General features: G+C 60.9%; 2 protein-coding genes across 4 annotated transcripts in view; one reads left to right on the forward strand and one right to left on the reverse strand.

Moving 5' to 3' along the window:
- The window catches only part of TMPRSS6 (transmembrane serine protease 6), a 34,962-nt gene extending 23,493 nt beyond the window's left edge, over window positions 1-11,469 (forward strand). For all 3 annotated transcript variants that reach the window (XM_046010513.1, XM_046010511.1, XM_046010512.1), the window contains exons 11-18: window positions 3,711-3,856; window positions 4,252-4,350; window positions 5,280-5,393; window positions 6,271-6,387; window positions 6,675-6,843; window positions 8,186-8,457; window positions 10,049-10,185; window positions 10,728-11,469. In XM_046010513.1, the coding sequence (XP_045866469.1) occupies window positions 3,711-3,856; window positions 4,252-4,350; window positions 5,280-5,393; window positions 6,271-6,387; window positions 6,675-6,843; window positions 8,186-8,457; window positions 10,049-10,185; window positions 10,728-10,886 (1,213 nt within the window). In that variant the 3' untranslated portion in view covers window positions 10,887-11,469. The remainder of the gene's footprint in view (window positions 1-3,710; window positions 3,857-4,251; window positions 4,351-5,279; window positions 5,394-6,270; window positions 6,388-6,674; window positions 6,844-8,185; window positions 8,458-10,048; window positions 10,186-10,727) is intronic.
- Window positions 11,470-14,066: 2,597 nt separating this feature from the next.
- KCTD17 (potassium channel tetramerization domain containing 17) lies at window positions 14,067-24,376 on the reverse strand. Its single transcript, XM_046013831.1, is given in 9 exon segments — window positions 14,067-14,967; window positions 15,848-15,920; window positions 15,923-15,937; window positions 16,549-16,642; window positions 17,891-18,016; window positions 19,693-19,788; window positions 20,548-20,639; window positions 22,971-23,079; window positions 24,156-24,376. Coding segments are annotated over 9 exon segments (885 nt in total). The 5' UTR covers window positions 24,366-24,376; the 3' UTR covers window positions 14,067-14,897.
- Between the last annotated feature and the right edge of the window lie 731 nt (window positions 24,377-25,107).

Below are 25,107 nucleotides of genomic sequence, written 5' to 3' on the forward strand. Positions count from 1 at the left end.
GCTTTCGGAGAAGTCTTTTTCTCATCTCATATCTCATTTTCTCTTTCCTTAAAACATCTTCCAAAGGAGATAATATCACCCACCCTCATTTTATAGAGGTGAAAAGTGGAACTTGCTGACGTTGATGTGTCTGGGCCGCACAGCTGCTTCATGTGGCAAAGCTGGCCTCCCACTCAGCTCTGAGGCTCGGGGTCCAGCGCTCTGCTCACCCAGATGCTGCCGTTCTCCCTTTTTTAGTGTTTGCCTTCTCTGACCCTCCTTCCCTCTTAATCTGTCCTTAGGGAAGGGAATGCTTGCGTGCGTGCATACATCCATCTATCCATCCACACTTCCTTCCATCCATCATCCATCCATCCATCCACCAACCCACCTACCCGCCCACCCATCCACTCTTTCTTGAATTCCTCCCTGCGTAGAGTTGCTAACATGCAAGAAAGTTGACAGAGTCCCTTCTTACAGTCTGGGTGAGGCAAGAAGGAAAAAAATCCCCAATCCCCAGAGGTGAGAAAGCAAGCCGGCCACTGTGCAAAAATGTGCGTCCAGACCGTGCACTTTGTAGCTGAGGTGGGTTCCACAGCCTCTTGGAGACGGCTCCTGGGGGAGGAGGTGGCATTTGGTGGATGGGGAGGAATAAGCCAGAGGGTGCATACCCTCCCCCAGAAGTCTCTACGGCAGGACCCGGAAATGCCGGTGCGCATAGGAGCCCAGCTGATGCATAGTTCTGGGGCGCAGGCTGTTTGGGGAGAGCAGGGGAGGAAGGGACTGGTTATCAGGGGGTCCTGTGCTCTGCCTAATTCAGATAGCCTCTGATTACTTCCAGCCAGTGTTTCTGGGGCTTGTTTTTTTAGAAGAAGCAAGAATCTAGATTATTATGTGAAATTAGCGGGCAACTGAACTTGAAAAAAAAGTTATGTTAACACTGCGCAGACTAAACAGACCATCTTTAAGTTGAGTGATTCAGCCTGAGTCACTAGACTGTAGCCTTGCCCCAGGAATGCCGCCACCAGCCCCTGCCCCGGGGCTCCAGGGTGAGAACAACATACTGCCCCCGGGGTGGGGGTGGGGGCGTTCCCGGGGTTCCAGGCCGAGCCACCGGCTGATTCGGGACCTCGTTCTCTCAGACGCCAGTGAAGATGTCATGTCAGCCCCCACTGGTACCTTAGAGCCCCTGGCCAGAGCTCAGGGTAACCATGCAGATTCTTCTAGATTGAAGCGTTCCACTCCTCTCCAGCCTGGCTCTGGTTCCTTCCCTGTCCCTCCGCAACCCCTCCGTGACCGTGCGGGGACAGCATCCTGTGTCCCCAAACTTTCCGCGTGGTCAGGGGTGTACTTGATCCATTTCCCCAGTATTTCCCCAGTATTTTCCGCCCCTAGCTCCCCTGTCTACTCCTCAGGGAAACTCTCAGGGGACGCTAATCCATGAGAGCCTTTGTCCACTTTAAAAACAGACAGGCAAAATAAATAAATAAATAAATAAAAATAAAATTTTAAAAACCCCAAAACCAAAAACTAAAAAACAAAAAACTGACAGCCCAAGCTCTTGTTCCCTTAGTTTTAAAAGGCCAAGAGGGGCCAGGCCTGCTCAGGGGTGCCCCCTTGTGGCAGCTCATCCCCATCGCGTTCCCCTGGGCTGGAGGAGTCTTGGAGAGCAGGGCTTCCCAAAACTTCCCACCTTGGGACCCCTTTACCCGCTTTAAAATTACTGAGTACCCCAAAGGGCTTTTGTGAAGGTTCTATTACCTAATTTTACAGTATTAGACATGATAACTAGGGAAGTTTAAAAACATCAATTCACTCAAAAGCCTGTTACAATTTTAACATAAACAACATTTTAGAAAAAAAACTAATTATAGTTCCCAAAGCCAAAAGCATTTGGCAAGAAAAATGCCATTATTTGACATTTTTATGACTTTCTCTTAAACTGGATTAATAGAACTGCATTGGGCGTCTGCATTCAATCGGTTGCTGTCCTCACACGTCATGTAGTCTCTGGAAAATTCCACTGTATCCTTTGTGAAAAGAATGAGAGTGAAAGAAAGCAAGTATTACGTGAGCATTATTGTGAAAATAATTTTTACTTTGGAGCCCTGGTGGTCCCCGGATCGCGCTTGGAGGGCTGTGGGTTGGTTTGGAGGCAAGGAAATGATGTGCTGTAGCCAGAGAGCACGGGGAGGTCTGTGTGGGGAGCCAAGGTGCGTCTCTCCCCCGACCCCCGGAGCAGGCTGGGTGGGCCTTCCTAGGTCCCGAGGAGGCTGGATTCTGGCTTACCTGCGCCACTCCCTTCACAAGCCTCCTCTGGAACGTAGGATTCGAGAACAATTTCTGTCTCACAAAGTGGGGCTGTGGCAAGGACCCCCCAATCTCTGTGCAGTGAGGCCTTGTAGTGTCGCTGTCTGTGAGGGAGGTCCGGACAAGACAACCCCAAATCTTCCTCAGTCGTTTGTTGATTAGCTCGTTGACTAATCAATTCAGTTGTGAGGTGCTTGCCATATTCTAGAAGTTCCGAGGAAGTACCTGCACCCCCACCGCCCCCACCCCAGGAGTTAGCTGTTGCACCTGCGGTGGGATGCTCCCATCATGCTTTGGGGCATTCCCACCTTGACTTCCCCCTGCCTTCTCTGCCGGGGCCCTTTAACTTCTCGCTGCCTATTTTCTGCTCTGTGTCCTGGGTGTGCCTCCCTCGTCTGTAAAGGCGCTCCCATTTGCTCTGTGAGGGTGCCCTCTTCCCTGTGGGGGGCTCAGGGGACTGACCCATCTGTTCTGTGAAGGTGTCTCACCCGGGGAGGGAGGGAACGCCGGGGTGCTGTCTGGGGAGCGACCCATCATTCTGGCGGAGGGTTTGCCCCCACTTGGTGAAAGCATGCCCAACTGCTTTGAGGCAAGATGTGCCCAGACACCATGTGGGATGAATCCCCTATGCCCTAGGGAAGATTCCTAGCTGTTCTCTCGGAAGCACGTCACCCCACCACGGAGCTTCTCCCACCTGCTCTGGGGAAGCCTGAGCATCCCGTTGGGGTGGGGAGTCCAGCAGGGGTGTGAGGGCCCTCCCATGGTTGGGGAATGGTCCCACCTTAGTGCAGCCGTGCACGGAGATGACATCCTTCAGCCCGTGCTGTTGTATAGGTCCTGGGAGCAGAAGTGGTGCCCCCGTCATGTCCAGAGAGTCACAGGGAGACCCCAGGGCTGTGGAGGCTTCTCAGTGGGAAGGACTGTGCCTGAACGGGGCACACAGCTGCCTCCTCCCCCACACCGAGCCCAAGCTACTCCTGTCTACACAGAGCAGGCCAGCCAAGGACTCTGGCCTCTGCAGACACACTGAAACGCTGTCAGATTTGGAGTCAACAGAGATGATAACTTCCCTTATTTTATAAGGGGGGAAGTGAGACTCAGGGAAGGACCCTGACTTGCTAGGATCTCACAGCCCCTAGGTGATGGGACTAGAATTCAGACTTGGAATTTTATCCTGCAGGGAGTGGGGAACCATTGAAGGCTTTGAGCAGGGGAACGACATAGGCTGATTTCTAGAAGATGACCCTGGGGTGGGCAGTCACACAAAGCAGCAATCAAGACAGAGAAGTTGATGGTGGGGGAGCCGCTCCCCCTCCCTCTCTGGCTGTTCTGCCCTTGCCCTGTCTGTGCATGGGGACACCAGGCTGTCCCTTCCCTGGGGTTGGCCCGCGCATCCCTGAGCCTGTCTCTGTCACCCCCAGGCTGTGTGGCCTGCGCACCCTGCAGCCCTACGCCGAGAGGATCCCCGTGGTGGCCACTGCCGGCATCACGGTCAACTTCACGTCCCAGATCCCCCTCACCGGGCCCGGTGTGCAGGTGCACTATGGCTTGTACAACCAGTCCGACCGTGAGTATGAGCAGACTGGGGAGCAGGGCGGGCGCCCCCAAGGCCCCCGCCGCTTCTCCCTGCCTCCTTCCCATCCCTGGAAGCACCAAGTGGAGGAACCAAGGGACTGTATGTGTGTATGTGTGTGTACGTGTGTGCGTGCATTACCTGAGGCTTTGTGTGTGCCCCCTAGGCAAGGCTGTCACCTGGGTGCAGCAGGCAGACACACTCACACAGACGTGTGTGTGTGTATGTGTGTGTGTGTGTGCTGTGTACACAGGCCCGGGCACGTCTGTCCATGAGCACCACGCATATGGGTGCGTGTACATGTGCGAACGTGTGTGAGCACACAAGGGCAGCGTGTCTGCACACGTCCGCACGATGACGCGTGTCCTGATGGCACCCTCCCCGTACAGCCTGTCCTGGCGCCTTCCTCTGCTCTGTGAACGGACTATGTGTGCCCGCCTGCGACGGGGTCAAGGACTGCCCCAACGGCCTGGATGAGAGAAACTGTGGTAGGCGGCCCGCCTGTCCCACCCTTCCGCTCCTTGCTTTTTCTGAGCACGAAGCCAGGCCCCCCTTTTTGAGTAGAGACACCAGCCCCCCCCACACACAAAATGTGCAGTTCCTCTTATCGGCACCAGGAAGTGGGCTCTCTTGCTGTGCTGAGATGGAAAGACGGAAGCATCGAGGCAGAAAGTGGGCTCCCCAGGGCCACCGTTTGGGGTAGTAGCAGGGACAGGCTGGGACCAAGGTCTCCTGGCTCCCAGCTCCCAGCTTCTCCCTAACAGGCCATCGGCCCCAGCCTTCTGTCCCAGCCAGCTGTCAAAGAAGGAACAGAGTAGATGGAGGATGAGGAAGGGGAAGGCAAGCCCTGGGTGGGCAAGGAGAGCATCCTGTGTCTTCCTCCCTTGAGTGGGGTCTCCATACCTCCACTTCCAGGGGTTCGGACAGGAGCTGCCAGCTCTCACTGGAGTTATGCTCCCCACTGCCCAGCCCCAGCAGCAGAGGCCCTGGTGGTCGCCGAGCCAGCACTCTCCTTCTGAGTCCTGGCTTCTGGCCCCCCACATTCACCATCGCGGCAGCCTTTTCTTGTCTGACCTCCCAAGACCTCCCCGAACCCCATCCCATCTAAGTTTTAAACACTTGGGGAGAGAAGCAGGAGGGAAGGGAGATGTGCTGGAGAACATGCCTCATGTTTGGAATCAGAGCATCTGGCTTCAGGTTCTGGCTCAGCTAGATGACCCTGAACAGGTCCTCTCGTTTCTGTTCCCACCCAGGAAGTGGGGTATCTCACTTGCTGGGAAACTCCGGCGTAAAGTAGCTAAGAAAGAGACTTACGGTCCTAGCATGTGATACCATACACGTTCTAGAGGCAGCGCAAAGTCCCAGCCCAGCTCCTCGGGCTTCCTCTCACCTGCCTCCTCTGTGTGTCCCCATGCAGTCTGCAGAGCCACATTTCAGTGCCAAGAAGACAGCACTTGCATCTCCCTGTCCAGAGTCTGTGACCGGCAGCCCGACTGCCTCAATGGGAGTGACGAAGAGCAGTGCCGGGAAGGTAGGTGGGGGGTGACCAGCTATCCAGAGGGAAACGAAGTAATGGGCTCAGCCAGGAGACAGCCCAGCCTTTCTGCACACTTCTACGGCAAAGCTTTCTACCCTCTTGTCCAAACACTCACCAACCCATCTGTATGAACATCTGTATTCATATATCCATCCATCCATCCATCCATCCACCCATCCATCCATCCATCGTAATCTATCCATCCCACACCTGCATGCAAGCCAGTGATAGGTGAACAGAGTGAGGGAGTGGGAATAAAAGACACCAAAGAGGTGGTCTTTGTCCTCTGGGATGGTCTGCTGGTAGGAAGACATGATGGGTGACTGTCTCTGGCTCAGTGCCTTCTGGACATCACATCCAGGAGTACAGGAAGACTGGAGTGCAGGACGACATCAGGCAGGGAAAGCTTCCTACTCGAACTTCGCCTTGCAAAGAGGCAAACTCAAATAGGCAGAAGGAAAGGCGAGCAGGCCAAGACCAGGTGGGGCTGCAGAAAGCTCTTCATGGTAAAGACAGGGGGGAATAGGTGGGCGGCTGGTGGGGCCGGGATCTAGAGGAAGGCTGGCTCCAAGGGGAGCCTTGGACTAACAAGGGATGCATAGCCCTGCTCTCAGGAGCCTCCTGACAGTGGAGACACAGCCTCGCTCCCAACAGACCAGCCTGAGCGGGGTGAAGGGACATGGGGAAGGGACATGGCCCGCCTTTAGGGTACCCTATAGGAGCCTCAAGAGCCCCTTCCATGTGCTCAAGGGATGGCTCCCCAGTCTCCTCCTGACCTCTTTCAGAGTCCACCTCCCATGGGCCTTGTTTCAGAGGGTCCCTGGGGCTCAGGACCCACTTTCCATGCCCTGTCCCCATCCCCTTCCCCCAGGGGTGCCTTGTGGGACATTCACCTTCCAGTGCGAGGACCGCAGCTGCGTGAAGAAGCCCAACCCACAGTGCGACGGGCTGCCCGACTGCAGGGACGGCTCCGACGAGCGGCACTGTGGTGAGCCACAGTGCCAGTGGGGAGGGCGGGCAGAGGGTGGGCAGAGGGCCCTTCCCCTGCTGGGCCCCGAGTGCAGGAGGGAGAGAGGGAGGGGCCGCACTGGGAAGCGAGGGAGAGCTCACTTTGTCCCTTCTGTCCCTCCTCTGCACCCACTCTGGGTCCTGCCTCTCCTTCATTCTTTCCCATCCCCCTCCATCTTTCCTTTGGCCTTCTTCTCTGCCTCCCCTTCTCCATCTCCCTCTGTATCCATTCCTCACTGGCTTCTCTGTCCCTCCCTGCATGCCCAGACTGTGGCCTCCAGGGCCCCTCCAGCCGCATCGTGGGCGGGGCTGTGTCTTCGGAGGGTGAGTGGCCCTGGCAGGCCAGCCTCCAGGTTCGGGGCCGGCACATCTGTGGGGGGGCGCTCATCGCGGACCGCTGGGTCATAACAGCCGCCCACTGCTTCCAGGAGGACAGGTAAGCAGGGCACAGGTGGATGGAGACACAGAGATGGGGGTGGGGAGGGGAGACCTGGCAGGGAGAGAGAGTGGGTCTGAGATCCAAGCAGGAGGGTGGGGTGGAGGGAAGCCCATCAGACTAGCTGCTCTGACGCTTGGGTTCAGTCCTCGCTCCAGGATGAACACAGTCCGTGCCCGGGGAAGGTTGTTCCACCTCTCTGCCCTCGGTCAGTTGTCAACGACTCATTCACTCATAAATTCCCGTAATCACTCATCCACTCAGGGATATTTATCGTGCTCCTACTAGGGAGCTGTGCCAGACACTGGGGGTACAGCAGAGAACAGAACTGCCTCACAGGCACAGGCCATGCCCCACCCCTGCCAGGTGCCTGTGCCTTGGTGGGTGGGGCCCACGAAGCCTCCAAGAAGGGACATCACACCCCACCCAAACCAACAGAAACCTTCTCCATCTGCTTGGTGGGCTGACAGCAACCCTTTCCACGCCCAGCCCCATCTCCTGGGCCCCGCCAGTCCTGGATTCCACTCCGAGACCCCCTCTTCTGTCCTGAGTCCACACAGTCCCCAGCCAAAGACCAGGGGCCACCGTGGCACCGCATCCCATGCCCCTACATCCGGAGCCAGACGGCAAGTGCTCTGGGTGTGCTGGACCAGTCCCCAGCCGCTGCCTGTCCACACTCTCCCCAGCACCTCGGGTCCCCCCAGGCAGCCCAGAGCCTGGCTCCACTTTGTATCACCTACCCAGGGGCCTGGGTGCCCCTTCTGGGTACACTTTGACCACCTCACTCTCTGGCTGCCTTCCTGGATCCCTGCAGCCCGTGAGATCAAGAAAGCCCTGGACATTGACCCGGCATCCAGGGGTCTTCACTGCCCAGTCTCTGCTGGTCACTGCCTACTCAAAGCCCACCCGCTTCCAGGGAGGACCGGCAGGTCTCCACGAGCTCACAGCAGCCCCATCTGTAAGGTGCACAGACAAAAGGGAGGGAAATATTTGCCACTGTCTGGCACTGGCTAATTTTTTACACGTGCAGTCTTAACAGAATTCCCCCCAGTATCATAGGAGCTGAAGATGCTATCCCCATTTCACAGATGAGGAGACTGAGGCCCAGAGAAGCAAACACATATCTAGGGAGGGACGAAGCTGGGACTGGTACCCAGGCAGGTGGACTCCAGCGCCAGCACCACGGGCTGTACCCCCCCCCCCCCACTAGCCACCGGCTTTCCAGAGCTGGGGATGCGCGTGACCCTCTGGTGGTGGCCCGAGTGGGGAAGCCAGCTCGCCTAAGGGTCCAGGATGAGAGAAGCAGCGGCTTAGCGCGGTTCCCCCCACTCCCCATCCCCAGCATGGCCTCCCCGGCGCTGTGGACGGTGTTCCTGGGCAAGGTGTGGCAGAGCTCGCGCTGGCCGGGGGAGGTGTCCTTCAAGGTGAGCAGGCTGCTCCTGCACCCTTACCACGAGGAGGACAGCCACGACTACGACGTGGCCTTGCTGCAGCTCGACCACCCCGTGGTGCGCTCGGCCGCCGTGCGCCCCGTCTGCCTGCCCGCGCGCTCCCACTTCTTCGAGCCGGGCCTGCACTGCTGGATCACGGGCTGGGGCGCCCTGCGCGAGGGCGGTGAGCTGGCGGGGCTGCGGGGAGGGCGGGTCGGGGCCTGTGGGGTGCGGTCCGCCTCCCGGGGCTCCCGAGCCTGGAGGGGGCAGGGCAGGGGGTCCCCTGGTCCTGGGGTGAACCTGGGTTGTACGTCACAGAAGAACACAAGCTTTTACTCTAGCAAATGGCTCCGGCCTTCCCCGTCCTTCCCTTGTCCCTTCCCTCCTTCCGGATCACGTTTCAAGGTGGGAGGTTATCTTGGGGGATACGAGTGAAGTGATGGGGCAGGTTAGGAACCCAACAGCCCATGGGCAAGCTCCAACGTCTGCTCCTTGGACACAGGTGACTTTCTACATGGAGCGGGTATTTTCGGGAACGTGGTCTCGTTTAATCCACCCGATACCCCTAAGGGTTGGCATTATGGTCCCATTTGAACATTTGCTCCAAGTCAGCCAGTCAGAGAGGGGTGGAACGGGGACTGGCAGCGAGGACTCCCTGAACCTGGAGCCCGGCTGTGCCTGCTACTGCCCCCGAAGCAGGGCGTCTCTCCCCTTCCCACCTAAACTAAACTAAACCCTAGGGGCCAGCTCAGTTCTCTGAATACAGGCCCAGCCTGGCACAGCCACAGCCAGGCCCCACACCCTTAACAGGGGTGGCTTTAAAGATAGGGACAGTGATTTACAACCGGAGGCAGGCAGGACTGAGGGATGCTTTAGAGATGGGGAAACTGAGGCTCAGATGAGAAGTGACTTGTTCAAGAGGATGCTGGAGGATAGCGGCAAAGCAAGGATGGGTGCATTTGCTCACTCATTCAAGGACACGTTGATGAGCACCTACTGTATGCCAGACCTTGAGCTGGGCGAAGATGGGCTGTAAAGATGAAGAGAACATTCTTGGGGGAGACAGTGCTGGCTAAGCCGAGGCTGGGAGGACGAGTCGGCGGTGTCCAAGTGGGGGAGAGAGGGGTTCCCGCTAGGGGTACAGGTGGCAACCCCGGAAGTTCTGGGCACACTCTGCACCGGAGGGGAGCTGGGGGCAGGCGGATGCGGGCGAGGGCTGGCAGGAAGGGCAGGAAGGCCTCCTTGGCCGTTGTAAGGAGCTTGAGCCAGGAGGTCGCCTGACCTGCCCTTTAAAACCCACTGAGGCATCCAGCGAAACACCACTGAGCCGCACCCTGGCCAGACAGACAAGATCTCAAGGCGGGACCAGGAACAGCGGAGGGAGACTGAAGCTCCCTGGGGGCCCTCTCTTGGGGCCCTAGCAAAGCACTGAGCTGGACAGAGGGGAGACACTGATACATTTTAAGTGGAGAGTGGAGGGGTCAGATGTGTGCTCCGGGAAAACCTCCCAGGGGCTGTCACCGGGCAGTGGTGGGAGAGCTGGCCAAGACGCCTCAAGTAGGAGGGGCAGCAGGGAGGACACTAGCCCGGATAGGCCTTGGGTGGGGACTCTGTTTCCCCGGGGCCACGAGGGACCAGAACAGGGTGATGGTAAGGCGGAGGGGTAGGGGGCGGGCAGAGCAGGGGGGATGAAGGTGGGGCAGTCCCGAGCTGTAAGGAGAATAGCAGAAGAGTCCGCTCTCGTCTCTGCCTTCTGCCCCGACCCCACCGGGCAGGGCCCACCAGCAACGGTCTGCAGAAGGTCGATGTGCAGCTGATCCCGCAGGACCTGTGCGGTGAGGCCTACCGCTACCAGGTGACGCCCCGCATGCTGTGTGCTGGCTACCGGAAGGGCAAGAAGGATGCCTGCCAGGTGACGCCTGGGGAGGGGGGACGCGGTCGCCGGGAGGGAGGGAGGGAGGGAGGGCGGGCATCGCTCACATCACTCAAGACCTGGCCCTCCGCTCACACCTGCCTGCTGAAGCCCCAGGCCGGGATGGCTGTCCCAACTTTACCGATAAGGAAACTGAGGCTCGGGGAGGTGGAGACTTGCACCAAGTTGCAGCCCCGGATGACCAGAGAGCTGCAGGCGGTGGGCAGGGCTCAGGCTCACATCCATTTCTGCCCCCCGGCCTGAGCAAGGCGCTTTGCCCAAGGGGACACAGGAGCTAGGAGTGGAAGGAGTCCACAAAAGGGAGGCAGAGAGCAGGGGGCATGGGGACACACGTGCACTCTTCTGCAACAGCCAGGACCCATGGAAGGACCGACTGGCAGGGGTGCTCTGGGCTCTCTCTGTTGACCGGGAGCAGGGGAAGCAGAGGCTTCCAAAGAGTCTCTTGTCACCTGGCAAGTTGCCCGCAGTCAGGAACCCCGGCTTACCCTGATGCGACCCTGTTTCTCCTCTGCCCCTTTCAGGGCGACTCGGGAGGTCCGCTGGTGTGCAAGGAGCCCAGTGGCCGCTGGTTCCTGGCCGGGCTGGTCAGCTGGGGCCTGGGCTGTGGCCGGCCCAACTACTTTGGTGTCTACACCCGCATCACAGGGGTGATCGGCTGGATCCAGCAGGTGCTGACCTGAGGAGCTCCCCTCCCTGCAGAGCTGGGGCCCACCACCTGGCCGCAGAGAGTGCGGGGCCCCCACCAGACAGGGGAGCAAGTATTCTGGGGGCAGCAGGGCCCCAGGAGTTGGACGCAGGAGTTGGCATCTGTCACCCCCAACCTGCTCCCTGACATCGCCCCAGCGATGGAGAAGATCAGCTGGTGAAGACTCCCCCTGCACCCCAGGGCCTGGATGGTCAGCAGGCCCAGCCAGGCGGGTTCACAGCCCACCCTGTTGCCTCCTGATCCTCTCTTCTCCTTCCCCTTCCTCTGCTGCTGGCTTGAGGGGTTGGGGTCGTCCAGCAGTGATCATGGGGCTTCCGGGTCCCCATAGGGGTGTCTGAGCTCCCCTTTGCCAATGCAGAGAGTAGTCAGCCTGTGAAGTGAGGGGTGAGGATGGGAGGCACCCCCGAGGGACCCCCAGAGCCCTGGAGACAGCCAAGTGAGCCAGCGGCCACCATAAGCCAAAGGGTGGGGGAAAGTCCCGGGTCTAGGGTCCTCACCCCACCCCTACCTGTCCCCTGGGCCTCCACTGCCCTGTGGAATAAAGCCGTCCGATCTGAGGGCCTGTGCGGGGTTTGAATGGGGCCCGGCTTCGACCCCACACGCTTGACTGAGTAGACCCTGCTTCCTGCCCAGCCTGCTTGTCGGATGTCTAGAAGGTGAAAGTGGGGTCTGTGGGGGCAGGGGTGACCTACAGAGCTGCTCAGGTCCCAGGAGCAACCCCAGGAAGAAGGTGTTTTGGTGACCTCTCAGATCAGAAGGATGGGACGAGTGATAAGCTCCGTCTGCAAGCTTGGGAGGAAACTGAGGCAGAGGAGAGAAGCCGTACTCAGGATCGCACCAGCGGGTTTGGGTGAAGGCTGGGTGGAAGCCCTGCCTCCTGGTTCCCAGTCCACCACTTCTCAGCGCGACACTCCCTTTGCATTCTGGGGGTCCTTCATTCCTTAAGCCCTCGGTCTCCTGCTATGTGCCACTCACTGTGCTGGGGCCAGAGATGCACAGAGCTCAGCTCCCGAACTCAGGAGGGGCGAGGACGACAATCCAGTGTGCAGGGGTTTGGGGGTAGCCTGGAACTGGGGAAGTCAGGGAAGGCTGCCTGGAGGAGGTGAGACTTGAGTCGCCGCCCAAAGGTGGCCAAGGTGGGGAAGGGCATTCCAGACAGGGGGACAGCAGGTGCAAAGGTGTAAGTCCCAAAAGAACAGGGCACATCGTGAGCTGTTCTGAGTTAAACAGTGGTTAAGAGGGAAGCAAATGGAGATCAGATGGCAAAGAATCTGGAGTTAGGGACTTGATGTTGGGTGTTCTGGGGAGCCACAGAAGAAGGCTCTATAGCAGGGGAGTGATACACGAGTGAATACGCATTTTAGAAGGACCCCTCACCCCAGTGTAGAGGGAGTGGGAGGCGGAGAGGCCACTGCTGAACTCCAGGAGGGAGAGGAGGGGATCAAATGAGCCAGGCAATGGGGATGCACTGAAAGGACCCTCAGTGTCCTCCAGGTGCCTTGGTGGATGGGTGTCGGGTGAGAGAGAAGTCACCCAGGGCCACTCCCGGGTGTCTGTCCTGATCCACGGGGCCAGTGGAGGACCTGTTGCCTGGCCTGGGGCCCCTGAGGAGGGAAGGGCTCCGAGAAGGTGTTGGAACCCGGGGTGCCTCTGGGAGAGAGGCAGGTGGGGCTTGAGGTCTGGAGGAGGGATTTCAGAGCCCCTCTGCAGAAGGTGAGTGGGAAGACTGAAGAGGCGAGAGACAGACACTACAGATGGGGGCCCACAAGGGAGGCTGAGGGGTGTAGGCAGAGCCGGAGGGGAGCTGGGGGGGGGGAGGGATGGAACCTTAGCAGCCAAGTGGGAGTGGTCGGGGAGGGCTGCTGGTGCCCTCTGAGGGCAGCAGTGGAGGTAAGGAAGTGGGGAGCCCAGCAGTGTGGACAAGTCTTGCTTGAAGCCTAGCTGGGAGAAGGAAGGAGAGCCTCGGAGAAGGGGGAAATTTCAAAGGCAGGGAGTGGCCATTGAAGCCTGGTGCATGCCTGCTGGGCCAGCCAGCTGGGGGTTTGGGGGGTGCGTGGGGGTAGAGATAGAGGAGATGGAGCAGACCGAGCAGACACTGCAGGGTAGGGGTCAGGGGCAGCTCTGAGTGGGGCAGATGTTTAAGTATTTCCAGCCCGTAGCCTCTCAGGCTTCTCAGAGGTCGGCAGACGCAGTATTGGGCGCAGACAGTGTTGGGTGCTTCGCTAAAATGCAAATTCGTGGGCCCACCTCAGTCTTAGTCAGAATTGGGGTGGGTGGGTGGACAGTCTGTTCTTTTAACAAGCCTCCTGGTGACTTTTTTAAACTCAGACACAGAACGTGAGGTCAGTCCAGCGAGCCGAATGTCCCAAGGGGAGGGCGAGCCCCCCCCCACCAGGTTCCAGCAGAGCAGGGGGAGCCTCACCCGGCCCAGGGGAGAGTTTCTGCCTAGGGGATCCCTGCTCTGCTGGGATGTCCCTAGCAGCGCTAAGATGTGGAGTGGGGGAGCACGGTAGACACGCAGTGGGACAAGGTACGTGAAGGGACTGGCCAGGCAGGGTTGGGGGGTGGGTCATGCCGAAGCCCGGGGTCCAGTGGACTCGGAGAGAAGGAGCCCAGGTGTTTCTATTTCCTGGACTTGGGGCAGAAGGGTAGTAGCAATCAGGAGGGGCGGAGGGTCAAAGAAAAGTCACAGCAGGAAGCAGCGGGGGTGTCCTGGCGGGGTTAGGCTGCAGCAAAGGACCACCGGAATGGTGGGGTGAGGCCACGAAGTGGGGGGCCCTGCCGTGCTTGTTCCGGGAGCCCCCTACCCCCTCAGCATCCCCAGCTGGTCTAGGGCTGCCCAGAGGCAGGAAGAGACCTGCATGGCTCCCTGGGGCTGGGCCTTGGAAGTCACCTGGTCCAACCCCTCACTTCACAGATGAGTTAACTGAGGCCCGAGAGGGCAGGCAACTGCCAAAGTTCTCCCAGCAAGCCAGAGTGCATGTCCTTAGTGTTGGGCCACTGGGCAGAGGACGGAGCCATGACCTCCCTCCCCCAAATACACAGGAGAGTGACCGCAGGGCAGGGTTCCTGGGCTTTAGGAAAAAGCCCCATCACCTAGGAGTCATTGACCCAACCGAAGGTGGCCCAGAGGAAGAGAGGAAGGCAGCCGAGCGGCTGTTTCTTCAGGCTTTATTACATGGTGGGGTTGGACACAGCCCGGGGGATCATAAAGGCATGAGGAGCCTCTTGTTCAGTCCCTGCTACCCCCAGACTCTCCCCGGGGCAGAGGGAGGAGTGTCCCCCCTTGCCCTTATCACTACTAGTTCCTGAAGGGCTGCCCTGCTCCTGCTGAGACCCCCGGCCTGCCCCCTCCTGGCCAGGGCCCTCTGCACCCCACAGTGCAGACAGGGGTGGGAGCGGCCAAGGTGAAGGCCGGGTCACCCTCCCTCTTCTTCCCACAAGGCCAACCCCCACACCCTTCACCCCGCCAATACCTGAATCTCCATCTGGGGCCGAGCAGGGCCGTCCCCCTCTGAGGGAAGGGTGAAGGGAGGGCCACCCTCCGGTGTGGTGCTTTGTACACTCCCCGAGGGCTGTCGGGGACCTTGCTCGTCTTTGTGACCTCACAACAACCCTGTGAGGTAGGTGGCGGCGGCAGGGAGAGCGAACCCATTTGACAGACGAGGAGACTAAGGCTCAAGGAGGAGACGTGACTGGGTCAGGGGGGAGGGTACCATTCATGCAGCTGGGGGGCCCGGGGGAGGGACCATGGGGCCGTGGGAGACACAGCTGGACAGCGTCACACTTTGGCCACACGCAGGCAGCTCCGCCCAGGGGTCCCAGGGCCCACCTCGGGCCTTGAGAGGTCCCCGCGGGCCCCCGCCCAGCCCCCAGAGGCGGGGGGAAATCACAGCCCCGCAGGTGTAGACAGAAGTGGCAGGGGGGAGAGTGCTTCCTCTGCCTGGAGCCGGGGCCCCACCCCGCGGTACAAAAATAAAGGATTTCAGATCGGAACCCCAAGTCCCTGGAGGTGATCTGGGGCCTCACATCCGGGTGCCTCTGGCTTGTAACAGCTAGAAAATAAGAGGGGGAAGGGGCAGGGGGATGGGGTGGGAGGGTGATCAGAACACCAGGAAGGGGGAGGGAAGGTGGGGCCAGTGAGGAAGGTGAGGCAAGGCCAGGGGAGGGCAGAGAGGAGATTGAAATGGAGGGAAGGGCAGGGAAGAGAGGGAGAGAGAAAGAGGTAGGTGAGTCACAGGCTCCCTTCTGAGAAGAGGGTGGGGGGCTGAGGCCCAGAGAAGGCGAATTCAGAGCCGAGGAGGGGGAGCAGGAAGGGGACCCAGCTTGCCCATCCAGGAACCCCAGGGTGGGGCTGGGTGGCGGCTGCCTCAGACATCAGAGTCCCCAAGACTCTGGCCACAGGGGGTCAAGGCCAGGTCCCTGCTGTCTCAGGCAAAAGGTCAGAGACAGCAGCTGTCTGTCCCCATTTCAGAGGCAACTGTGACCTAGAGAGGGACAGTGACTTGCCCAAGGTCACACAGCAGGCAGCTAAGATTGAGTAGGGGCTCCGGGGGACCTGGCCAGGACTTTTTCTGTGATACCCCGATCCTTAGCCAACTCTGGTTGACTCCTTGTAGGCCAAGGGACTCCAAGGCTGGCTGTCCTTCCCCCCACCCAAGAGCCGGAACCCCGGGGGCCCGGTGGGGGAGGGGGCGGGCTGTGATGCGGCTGTCTCCCCTCCCTCCTTTCCAGCCCGGCTCTGGAGCCCTGGTGCTGACGGCTGGCTGGGAACCAGGCCGGCCCCCTGACTTTCCTCTCCTCTCAGAGCCTCACACCCAAGGCCAAAAGCAGGGGAGGGGAGAAAGTCAGCCGAGCGAGAGGCTCGGGTCCGGGAACAGGAGACGCGCCCCCTCCTGGCTTCCGCCCTCCCTCCAGCTCCGCCAAGCTACAAACCAGGGATGGCGGCTCTGGGGGCGGGCGAGGGGCCGGGGAGGAGCCCTCACGGCCAGCGCAGCCTCAGGTCTGAGGGGTGCGGACGGGAACCTGCAAGGAGGAGAGGTGAGGAGGAGGCGAGCAGGTGAGGCTCTGGGGGCGGGGCGGCCCGGCCTCAGCGGGGCCCGGCGGCGGCGGTGGCTGCGGGGCTGGCGGGCCCGGAGGACAGACGGCCGGGGCCCTGCTCCCCAGGCCGGGGCGCGGGAGGCGGCAGGCGGGACGCTCGGGGGTGCGGGGCCGGGGCGCCCGGGGGCAGGGCGCGGGGGGCCGGGCCCGGGGCGGCCCCGGGAGGGAGGTGCGAGCAGGCGGAGGAGAGGAAACCCGGGCAGGGGCAGAGAGGGAAGAGGCAGGGTGCAGATGAGATCCAGGAGGAAGAAGAGGTGGGTGGAGATGAGGCGGGGCCTCCGGCAGGAAGCGGAGGAGGAGGAGGCGGTGGTGGGAGGGAGAAAAGGTTAGCGGGCTCCTGAGCTGCCAGGGCTGCAAAGAGAAAGTGAGAGAAGGGATGGTTATGCAGGGGAGGCGGCCGGCGCGCGGCGGAGCTAGCCCTGGCGGCCCGTCCCCCCGCAGGCCCCGGCCCCCGGGTGCGGCAGCGGGCTCCAGCGGGCAGGGGGCGGGAGGCGCCGGCGGTTATTCGCAATCAGTGTCCTGGGGGGTGGCTGCACCTTTCTCCTGGGCATCTGCCTCCACCTGCACCCGTTCCACCTGCACCTGCACCTCCTCCTGCCGCCGCTCCTCCTCCAGCTGCTGCTCCGCGCTCTGTGCACCAGCCGGCGGACCCAGGGAAGAAAGAGTGGACAGCTAACGAGGGCCGGGCCGGGGCAGTGCCGGCGGGTGGCTGGCCCCGCGGGCCCCACCACGGGGCGGGCAGGACGAAGGGGGCCCTTGAGGAGGGAGAAGCTGGGGAATCTCGTCCAGCCCCCCGGAGGGGGGAGTCTGAGAAGGGGCCGGAGGAAGGGTAGAGAAAATGGGGCCCCGCTGGGGACTGGCGGAGCAGTCAGGGGGGCTCCGAAGGGTGGACGGGGAGCGGGCGGCTTGAGGGGCACCTGGGAAGGCCTCACTTTAGGAGGCCCCAGCATAGAAAGGAGGCCAGGGAAGGCCCAGGGCAGACCCCACCCGCATTTGGGAGGCCCCCCAAGGGCTCCTGGAGAGGCAGGAGCAGCGGGCTCACTCTGGCACCCTTGCAAGACAGTGCTGACCCCCTGGTGGGGGGAGCAGGGGAAGTCACAGAACAAGGGGGCAGACAGACAAACAGGAAGCCAGGGTCCATTAAGTCTCTGATGCACAGGGACAGGCCCCCAGGAGGAATGGTGTCCCTTCTTCCCAACCTGGCTTGCTGCCCTGCCCCATAGGCCTGCCCAAAGGCCCTAGGGCCTCTGACTGGCTCTGGGTTCCGGGTGGCAGGACCTCTGCTCAGCCCCTCCCCATGGCCGGCTGTTGCTGCCTCAGGGGCCAGAGCCAAAGACACATGGCTGGGCCCCGTGGGGTTCCTGACACCCGCTCCTGCAGAACACCTGAGGAAGGGGCCCGGGAAAGGGGCAGGATTAACGGATTTGGCTTCTCTGCCCTCTGCGAAATAAACTGGCCATTTTTTGGATCCAGAAGTTCTAAGCTTGATGGCACCACAGAAAGGATGTGGTCTACCCTCAGTTCTTGGAGAACACGACAGGGGTGCCGAGAGGCTGCGGCTTGTCCAAGGTCGTGCAGAGCACAGAACACCGTGCTCAGACCCCTGGTTTCAGATACCCCTTCCAAACGGCATCTAGGTCCCCTGCTGCTGTGCCCTAGGTCCCCTGCTGCCTAGCCTTTTCACTTCTGCCCCTGCCTGGGCCTGGGTAACTGGCGTGAGCAGATGGGACCATGGGTGGCATGGGATGGATGGCATTGGCTGTGACCGGGTGGTTATGTGCGTGTAGCAGGAGGGAGAAAGAAGCAGGGATGGCTAGGTGGGGGGCAGGGAGGGGAGGGAGGGCGGGTCAGGGAGGGAAGCTGAGGCTGGGGGCTCACCTTGGTTTTGCGGCTGGACTCTGAGCTCAGCCCATGTGGGGAGCTGTAGAGCTCCTTGGACACAACGCACAGGAACTCAGCCTGGTCCTCACTGCCATAGTTGTAGGAGGAGCCGATATTCACCAGCTGGGGGGCAGAGGATGGGGGGTGGGGTAGGGGGAAGAAGACAGGCTGGGTTGAAGGCGGCCAGCCCGGAAGGGGGATTGACATCAGCACTGGTCAGGATACCAACTTACGTCCTGATCTGGCTGTTCGGGTCAGGCCCAGCCCTGAGTTTCCATAGAAAGTCAGAGTCAGCTCCCAATCCCCCACCGAGGCATCAGGTCTGCTTCCGGGCCCAACTAAGCCAGGGGAGGTGGGGGTGTTCCTTGGAAAAAGGCTGCCTTATGTTTGCTGCTCCCCACCCCTCACCCCAGCCCAGATCTAGAGGCCATTTTCTAAAAGCAGGTGGAAGCCGATGACGGGCAGGTTGTCCCGCTCCGTCCCGGATGTGGCTGAAGCAGCCCCAGAACCAAGTTGTAGGGCAGGGTTGGCATGATGGGCGCCCATAGAATACTCTGTTCATTCTTACAAGCACAGGTAGAACAGGCTGTCCATTCCTTAGGCCAGAGGGCCAATGAGCAGCGGTCCCTGAGCTGTAGGCTCAGCCTCTGGAGCCCCTGCGATCGCCAGAGTCTCCCGTAGGCGGCTCTCAAGAGCAGCCCCACCTTTGCTCTGGGGCCCCCTGGCAAAACCACAACCACAAGGCCCGGGGTAGGACCTTCAGCACCCAGGGACCCTCACCTGACAGGCGGGGAAAACCATCAGCCCCTCTGGCAGACAGGGCTTGAAGAGGAGGAGGAACAGGGGATTAGAATCCGGGATCCTGAGTCCTCTCTGGAGTCTTCTAGACTTACAGACCCATAGCCTGCAGGATGCTGGCTGGTGCCAGTGTCTGGAGTCCTATCCTTGGCTAGGGACTTTATCAGTGGCCCTTCCCGTCTTCACGACAGTCCTGCGAAGGGAGCACTACTGCCCCATATCACAGACTAGGAAACTGAGGCCCAGAGAGGAGATGGGACTTGCTCAAGTTTAGGCAGCACGTAAGTGGTAAATCCAGGCCTCTGGCTCCTGGATGGGGCCTGTTCCCCGATCCTGCCCCGCCGTTCTGGGAAGCCCTGGCTTCTCCCTTCCTCAACCTCCACATGCAAGGAGCTATGGGTGGGCACAGAGAAAGGGCTAGCCAAACCCTTTTCCTTCTCTGGGGACACAAGTGACCTTGGATAAACTTGCTGGCTCTTTCCTCTGGAAACCTGAGAGGCGGGCCACGAGCCGCATGGCGAGGGCGACCCCGCTTGTGATCAATGTCTCCAGGACTACCCTGCGCGTGGACTGGGGGACGATCGGACACTATGAACCCTCACGGGAAGCTGCTGCTTGGCGTTCCCAGACGTGGCGAGGCCAGGACCCGGCCTGTTGCTCGCGAGGACCCTGGGACTGCCCCTGCACCATTATCACAGGAGGGCTGACCCGAGGTGGAGTCAGCTCACTCCTGTGGCTCCCGTCTCCTTGCCCCTAAGCTTTGGGGCCCAGAGACTCGACCGTCCTGCTGTGTAGACCACTCCCCAGTGGCTGTGGGAACCCCCAGCGAAGAGGATGCCTAGAGCTGCCCTGCGGCCAGCTATGGCTCTTACGAAACCTGGTTCGGTGTGATGGCTGGGGGTGCTGCAGTGGGTCACCCAAGCCCGGGGGTGCAGAAGGGAAGGGCCTGCTGTGCGGGGAAGCTCGGAGGTTCCCGGTGCGGCCCCGGGGCCCCCGCGCACCTGCTCGAAGCGCCAGCCGTCAGACATGGTGGAGACCATCTGCGTGAGCTCCTCCTCCTGGCACTGCAGCACGCGGTACACGTGCTTGGGGGGGACCTGCAGGCGGAGAGGCGACGTGGCAGACACCCACGGGGGGGGGCAGGTGCACCTGTCATGCCCCCACCCACACCACATGCCCCGAGGAGGAGAGGAGGGGCGGGGCGGCTGGGAAGGTGGCAGCCGCACCCTGAGAACCTCCCCCTGCCAGGCACTGGACCGGCAGGGTCACATGATGCTTCGGATTTTCACCGAGGCGAGTCGTACTCGCCCACGGCCACCGAACTTAAGTGTGGCAGAGCCGGACCACGGGCGCCATGAGGGGGCAGGAAGGACGGCATGGAGCCTCCCCGCTTCAGTCTCCCACCTGCCCACCGGCCCGCACCCGTGTCTCCCCCAAGGTGGCCAGAGAATCCCTCCGGCTCCTCCTACACACGGGGCTCAGGGCCCCTGCTCCGAACTATGAACTCCAGCAGCTCGTGCCCTGCCCCCACAGGGCCCCCTGTTCCTCCACACAGACCCCATTTTGCTCGTAAGGAAGGGGAGCGTGCAGGTCTCCGCACCTCTGTATTCCACAAGGGAAAATCAAGGTCCAGAGAGGGGTGCGATAGGCCCAAGGTCACACTGCGAGCAGAGGCGAGTCAGGGACAGCAAGCAGCGTCCTTCTCCCAGTCTGGGGCTTTTGCTGGGCAGCCCGGGAGCTCAGCCACACCCTCCCTTTACAGGCTGGCTTGGCCTCCCCAACTCTCTCAAGCCTCTCCCCGCCTTCCCAACCCCCGGCCTCCTTTCCCACCGCCCGGCCGCCCTGCCTCCCCTGACCTGTGTGACGGGGTAGTCCTTCTCCTCCATCCGGTCTTTGATGATACGGATCAGCGGGCCAATGTTGTAGAACTCGGCTTCCTCTAGGACGCCTGGCACAGACAGGACAGCCCCCGGGTCACTCGGCGGCCCCCATGTGCTCTTCTCCCCTTGTCCCCTCTGCCTCCACACCGACCCCCACTCCAGTCACGGGAGGTGATGAGCACTTCTCAGCTCCGGGCTCCTGCAGGAGGGGATGTTTCCTTCCTGGGATCCCATACTCTCCGTGGAAGGGGTAAGAGGCTGTCACCCAGCCAGCCCTACATCCCTGCTGTGCTGAGCCTGGCAACCCAGGGACACCTGCCAATGCCCTCATCTGGGGGCTGCTCTAGGGCTGGCAAGACGCAGAGCTGGCTGGGGTTGGAGCCTAGAACACCACCGCGAGAGGGATCTTGGCTGACCCCCATTACGTGCTCCTGTTTATGAATCACGCGCTCAGTGCAGGGGACTGGGCTAAGCATTCCACATCCTCTCCTGCAGTTTCTTCTCAGCACTAGAAACAGGGACCTTTGTTGCCTGCCCTGAACAATCGGGGAAACTGAGGACCAGAAAGAGAAGCGGCTGTCCGAGGCAACGCAGCCAGTTAAGTGGCAAGAGCTGGAATCCAAATTCAAGTTCCTCTGACTTCAGAGCCCACTACAAATGCATAATCTTTGTGCCCTTGCCCCTCCCCAACCCTACAGTTTGCAGAGCCCTCCTAGGCTCATCACGAGCCCCGGGGACATGGGAAAGCAGGCATTATTGTCCCTACACAGCTGGGGGAACTGAGAGTCTCGGAGACTAAGTGAGTCACCTTTCCGGTGAAGGGCAATGGCCCCACGCCTTTCGATTCCCCTGTGTTTGCAGAGGGCAGGGACCCCTTCTGGTTCTTTCCTTGACTGGCCTCTGGGCTCCCTGAGGAGGGGTCCCAGGCCTGATTGGCCCTGCTGTCCCAGGCGCCCACACAGCACCTGACACAGAGGGGGCGGCTGCTGAGAATTGCTGCCTGAGTGCAGCTCGTGAACCCCGCAGATGACAGACAGACAGCTAACGTGGCATCGCAGGTCCTTGGTGCCGGGTGCTGAGCTAAGTAACACACTTGCTTTAGTTCCTTTTACCCCCACAGCAGCTTGGGAAGGTGGGCGCTATGGTGACCCCATTTCACAGATGGGGCCATGGAGGCACAGAGGCCCAAGTGACTTTCTTGGTGCCACACAGCCAGTAAATCTCTTCCCAGGTCCTCCGGCCCCTTTGGTGGGGGCCCCAGCCCCGTGCGAGGTGCTGGGAGGGGCAAAGCTGGGAGAACCCCAGAACGTGTAAACAGACGTCAGCTGGGACGCGACGAGAATGTTCACCTCCTCTCCCCTCGGGCCCTGCTCCCGGGTCCGCCGGTACCTGTGCTCCCGGAGGAGCCGCCCGAAAGCGGCGGGGTGGGTGCCCACCGTTCACTCTGAATGTGAGCCCTAGCCCACCGGGGAGCTACTTGGCCTCTAGAACACCATGTACATGTGGGTCCAGAAGGGAGACCATGGGCCCCAAGTGAGGAAGCATGGGCTGTGCTAGACGCCCACAGGGTCTGAGCACTGGGACTCACGGCACCTGTTGTCCCAAAGCACGCTCTCACCGCCCCTAATTTATACACACAAGCGGAGAAAGGAGAAGTGACATGCCCAGCTGGCCTGGCTGGGTCTGACCCAGAGCCACGCCCTGGGCCCCTCAGAGTTGACTTGGCCCTGCTGTAGGCCCTGCCCATGGCTGAGGCTTTGCCAAAAGGATATTCTTCCAGGCGTGGTTTCCTGAACCATCTGCTGGAGCCAGAAGTGGGCATCTACAGGCCTCGGCCACCTAGGCCCCAGAGGGACCAAACCCCTGCTGGGGGAGCAGGGTCCCCTCCCCCACCTCCACCCACAGCCAGCTGTGTTCGAGAGGCCGCTGGATTTGGGGAAGGGGATCCTGCTCCACCCACCGGCTGCCTGCCAGCCCTCACCAAGCATCCGAGATACTGGATCACCCACAGAGAAAGAGCCAGACCTCCTCCTCCCATGCCCATCTCCACCCCGTGCACACCTGGCTTCCCAGGAGGTCCGGGGAAAGAGCATCCGGGCCCACAACAGAGGCTGCCTGCCTCACAGGCTCCCTCTATTCTCTGCTTCTCTGTGGGCGCTCAGCAAAACTCGGATGAGGTCAGCTCGGCAGAGCCCCGAGGCTCAACCCATGCAGAGGCCTTGAGATTCAGCCTTTTCAGGGATCACGAGGCAGGCAGCAGGGAAGAAGTTCAATATCCCTCCCCCCACCCCACCTCCCAACTGGGAGAAACGGCTTGGGACCTCCATGGAAGGCCCTGGCAGCCTGCAGAGGGCAAAAGCTAGGAGGTAGTTCCCAGCCAGCCCCCTGGCCCAACTCACCCTCCTCAGCCATGTCCTTGTCCAGCACTAGCTTGCCATGCCGGAGAAAGTTCAGGATGGGCCCAAAGTAGGTGGGGTCACGGTCAATGAGGTAGGCCCCGGTCTCATCCTATGGAGATGAGGGGCACAGGCCATGAGAGGAGAGGGAGGCTCTCCCACCCCCAACCCAATCCCCACTCCAGGCCCAGTATGGTTTGGAGAGAGGGAGTGAATGCAGTCTTCTCTTCCCTGGAACAAAGGGGCATGATGGAGCAGAAAGGCTTTAGGGTCGGAAACACCTAGAAGCAAATCCTGCCTCTACTTTCTTCTCGCTATGTGACCTTGGGCGGGTGACTTGGCCTCTCTGAGCCTCACTCCGCTCCCCCTTAACGAGGGGTCACTGTGAGCATCCAGTGAGTTCTCAGAGTAGGGTAGGGTAGGGTTCAGTGATCGTCCCAGAGTAGGGTTCAGTGATCGTCCCTCTTAGAGACTGTTCCTCTGAAGCCAGCCCTACACTATCTCCATCAGATCCCCAGTCATTCTGGGGACGTGGGATGTTTACAAGTTACCAAAGGAGCCGCTATCTCATTGGACAGGCATGGCCTGCAGGGAGGGAGGGCGGGCATCCGTGCAACTCCACAGGGGGGAAAAGGGGACTTGCCCAAGGTCACAGCATCAGAGGGTCAGGGAATGAAGGAGAGGGGGCCCTAGAGGTCACCTCCGGACCAGCCTCCTCTGGTTACAGACAGGAGGCTGAGCCTGGAGCAGGGAGGGGTCCCACCCAAGGTCACGCAGGCAGTTTGCAGCAGAGCCGGGATGGGAGCCCAGAAATGGTGCCAGATAGGCCAGGGCTCCTCCCTGATGAGGCTCAGCTCAGAAGGCACCCCAGGACTTCTCCACCCAACTCCCTGCACTCCTAGGCCACCCACACCCCAAAGGGTGGGGGAAGCAGCCTCAGCAATTCCTTTTCCCAGTGCGGGAGTCCCGTTGGGGAAGGAGGGAATGGCTGGCCTGGCGTTGTCCCGTTGCCACGGCAATGGGCACATCCCTCGCTCTCCCATCCACTTCCTCCTCCCTTCCCGTGGCCAGTTCTTCCTGCCTCCAGCTCCTGGGATATAAAAGCTGCCGGGTCCCCTGCCAGGCCAGCCCGGATTCGAGCGGGCAGAGAAACCCCCACCCGCAGGCCGCTCACCGCGCGGGCCTCACCCGGTCGGACTGCAGCTCTTCCCCCTGGCACAGGCGGCTGAGGAAGGACTTCTGCTCCCGGCACAGCGTCTGTCGGGTGGTCAGGAACACCGTGCCCCCGACGTTAAGCCGCACCCACTTGCCCCAGCCGCCCGCCGCGCGGCCGCCCATCCCCGCCGGCGGCGCTGCCTCCCGGGCCTCCATCCTCCCAGCTCGCCCCGGCGTCTGCATCCTCCGGGCGCGGCGGCTGGGGGCGGGCAGGTACCGCGCGCCAGGCATGCCGGGAGCTGTAGTCCGCGCCCCGGGGCGGGGCGGCCAGGGTGGCGGGGGGGGGGGGGGGCGGATCTCCGGGGCCCCTGAGCCGCCCTAGCAGCCCGACCCACTCGGCGTTTCGTGGCCGGCCCGCAGACCCGGCCTCTAGAAGAAGCCCTTTAGCCAAATCACGGTGTTTGGGGAAGGTCAGATTCGAGGTCACCAGGACAATAGAGAGTGCTACTCCAAACCGGCACTCCTCCCTCCTGTGCGCTCTACACAGGACTGTTTCCTCTTCGTCGGGTCTGGGCCATCAGACAGCCGATAACGGAAAGAAACTACTGCTCCCAGGATTCTGTAGTATGTACCTTATCTGTTCTCCAAGATGCTTTCATACTGCCCTTTGTGTGATGTGTGGGTCGGGGCGGGCTGGGTAAGTTCTTTAAGGACAACATAGCTGGGCTTAAAGTTGACGACCACCCGCTGTATTCCAGATGCTTTGCATGTCTATACTAGTCACTGAGACTCTCAGCAGCCCTGTGAGGTCGGCATCGCTATACCCATATCGTACAGAGCAGGACCCAGGTGTGAAGTGACCTCCCTGACTCACACAGCTGGTGAGTGGCAGGATGGCAACCCAGGTGGGTTCCAGGTGACCACCAAGGTCCCGTTCCTGCCCCCCTGCCGTGGGCTGTCAGTGCTCCCTGAGAAAGATGTCTAG

Source organism: Meles meles, chromosome 7 (genome assembly GCF_922984935.1).
Source record: "Meles meles chromosome 7, mMelMel3.1 paternal haplotype, whole genome shotgun sequence".
Taxonomy (NCBI): Eukaryota; Metazoa; Chordata; class Mammalia; order Carnivora; family Mustelidae; genus Meles; species Meles meles.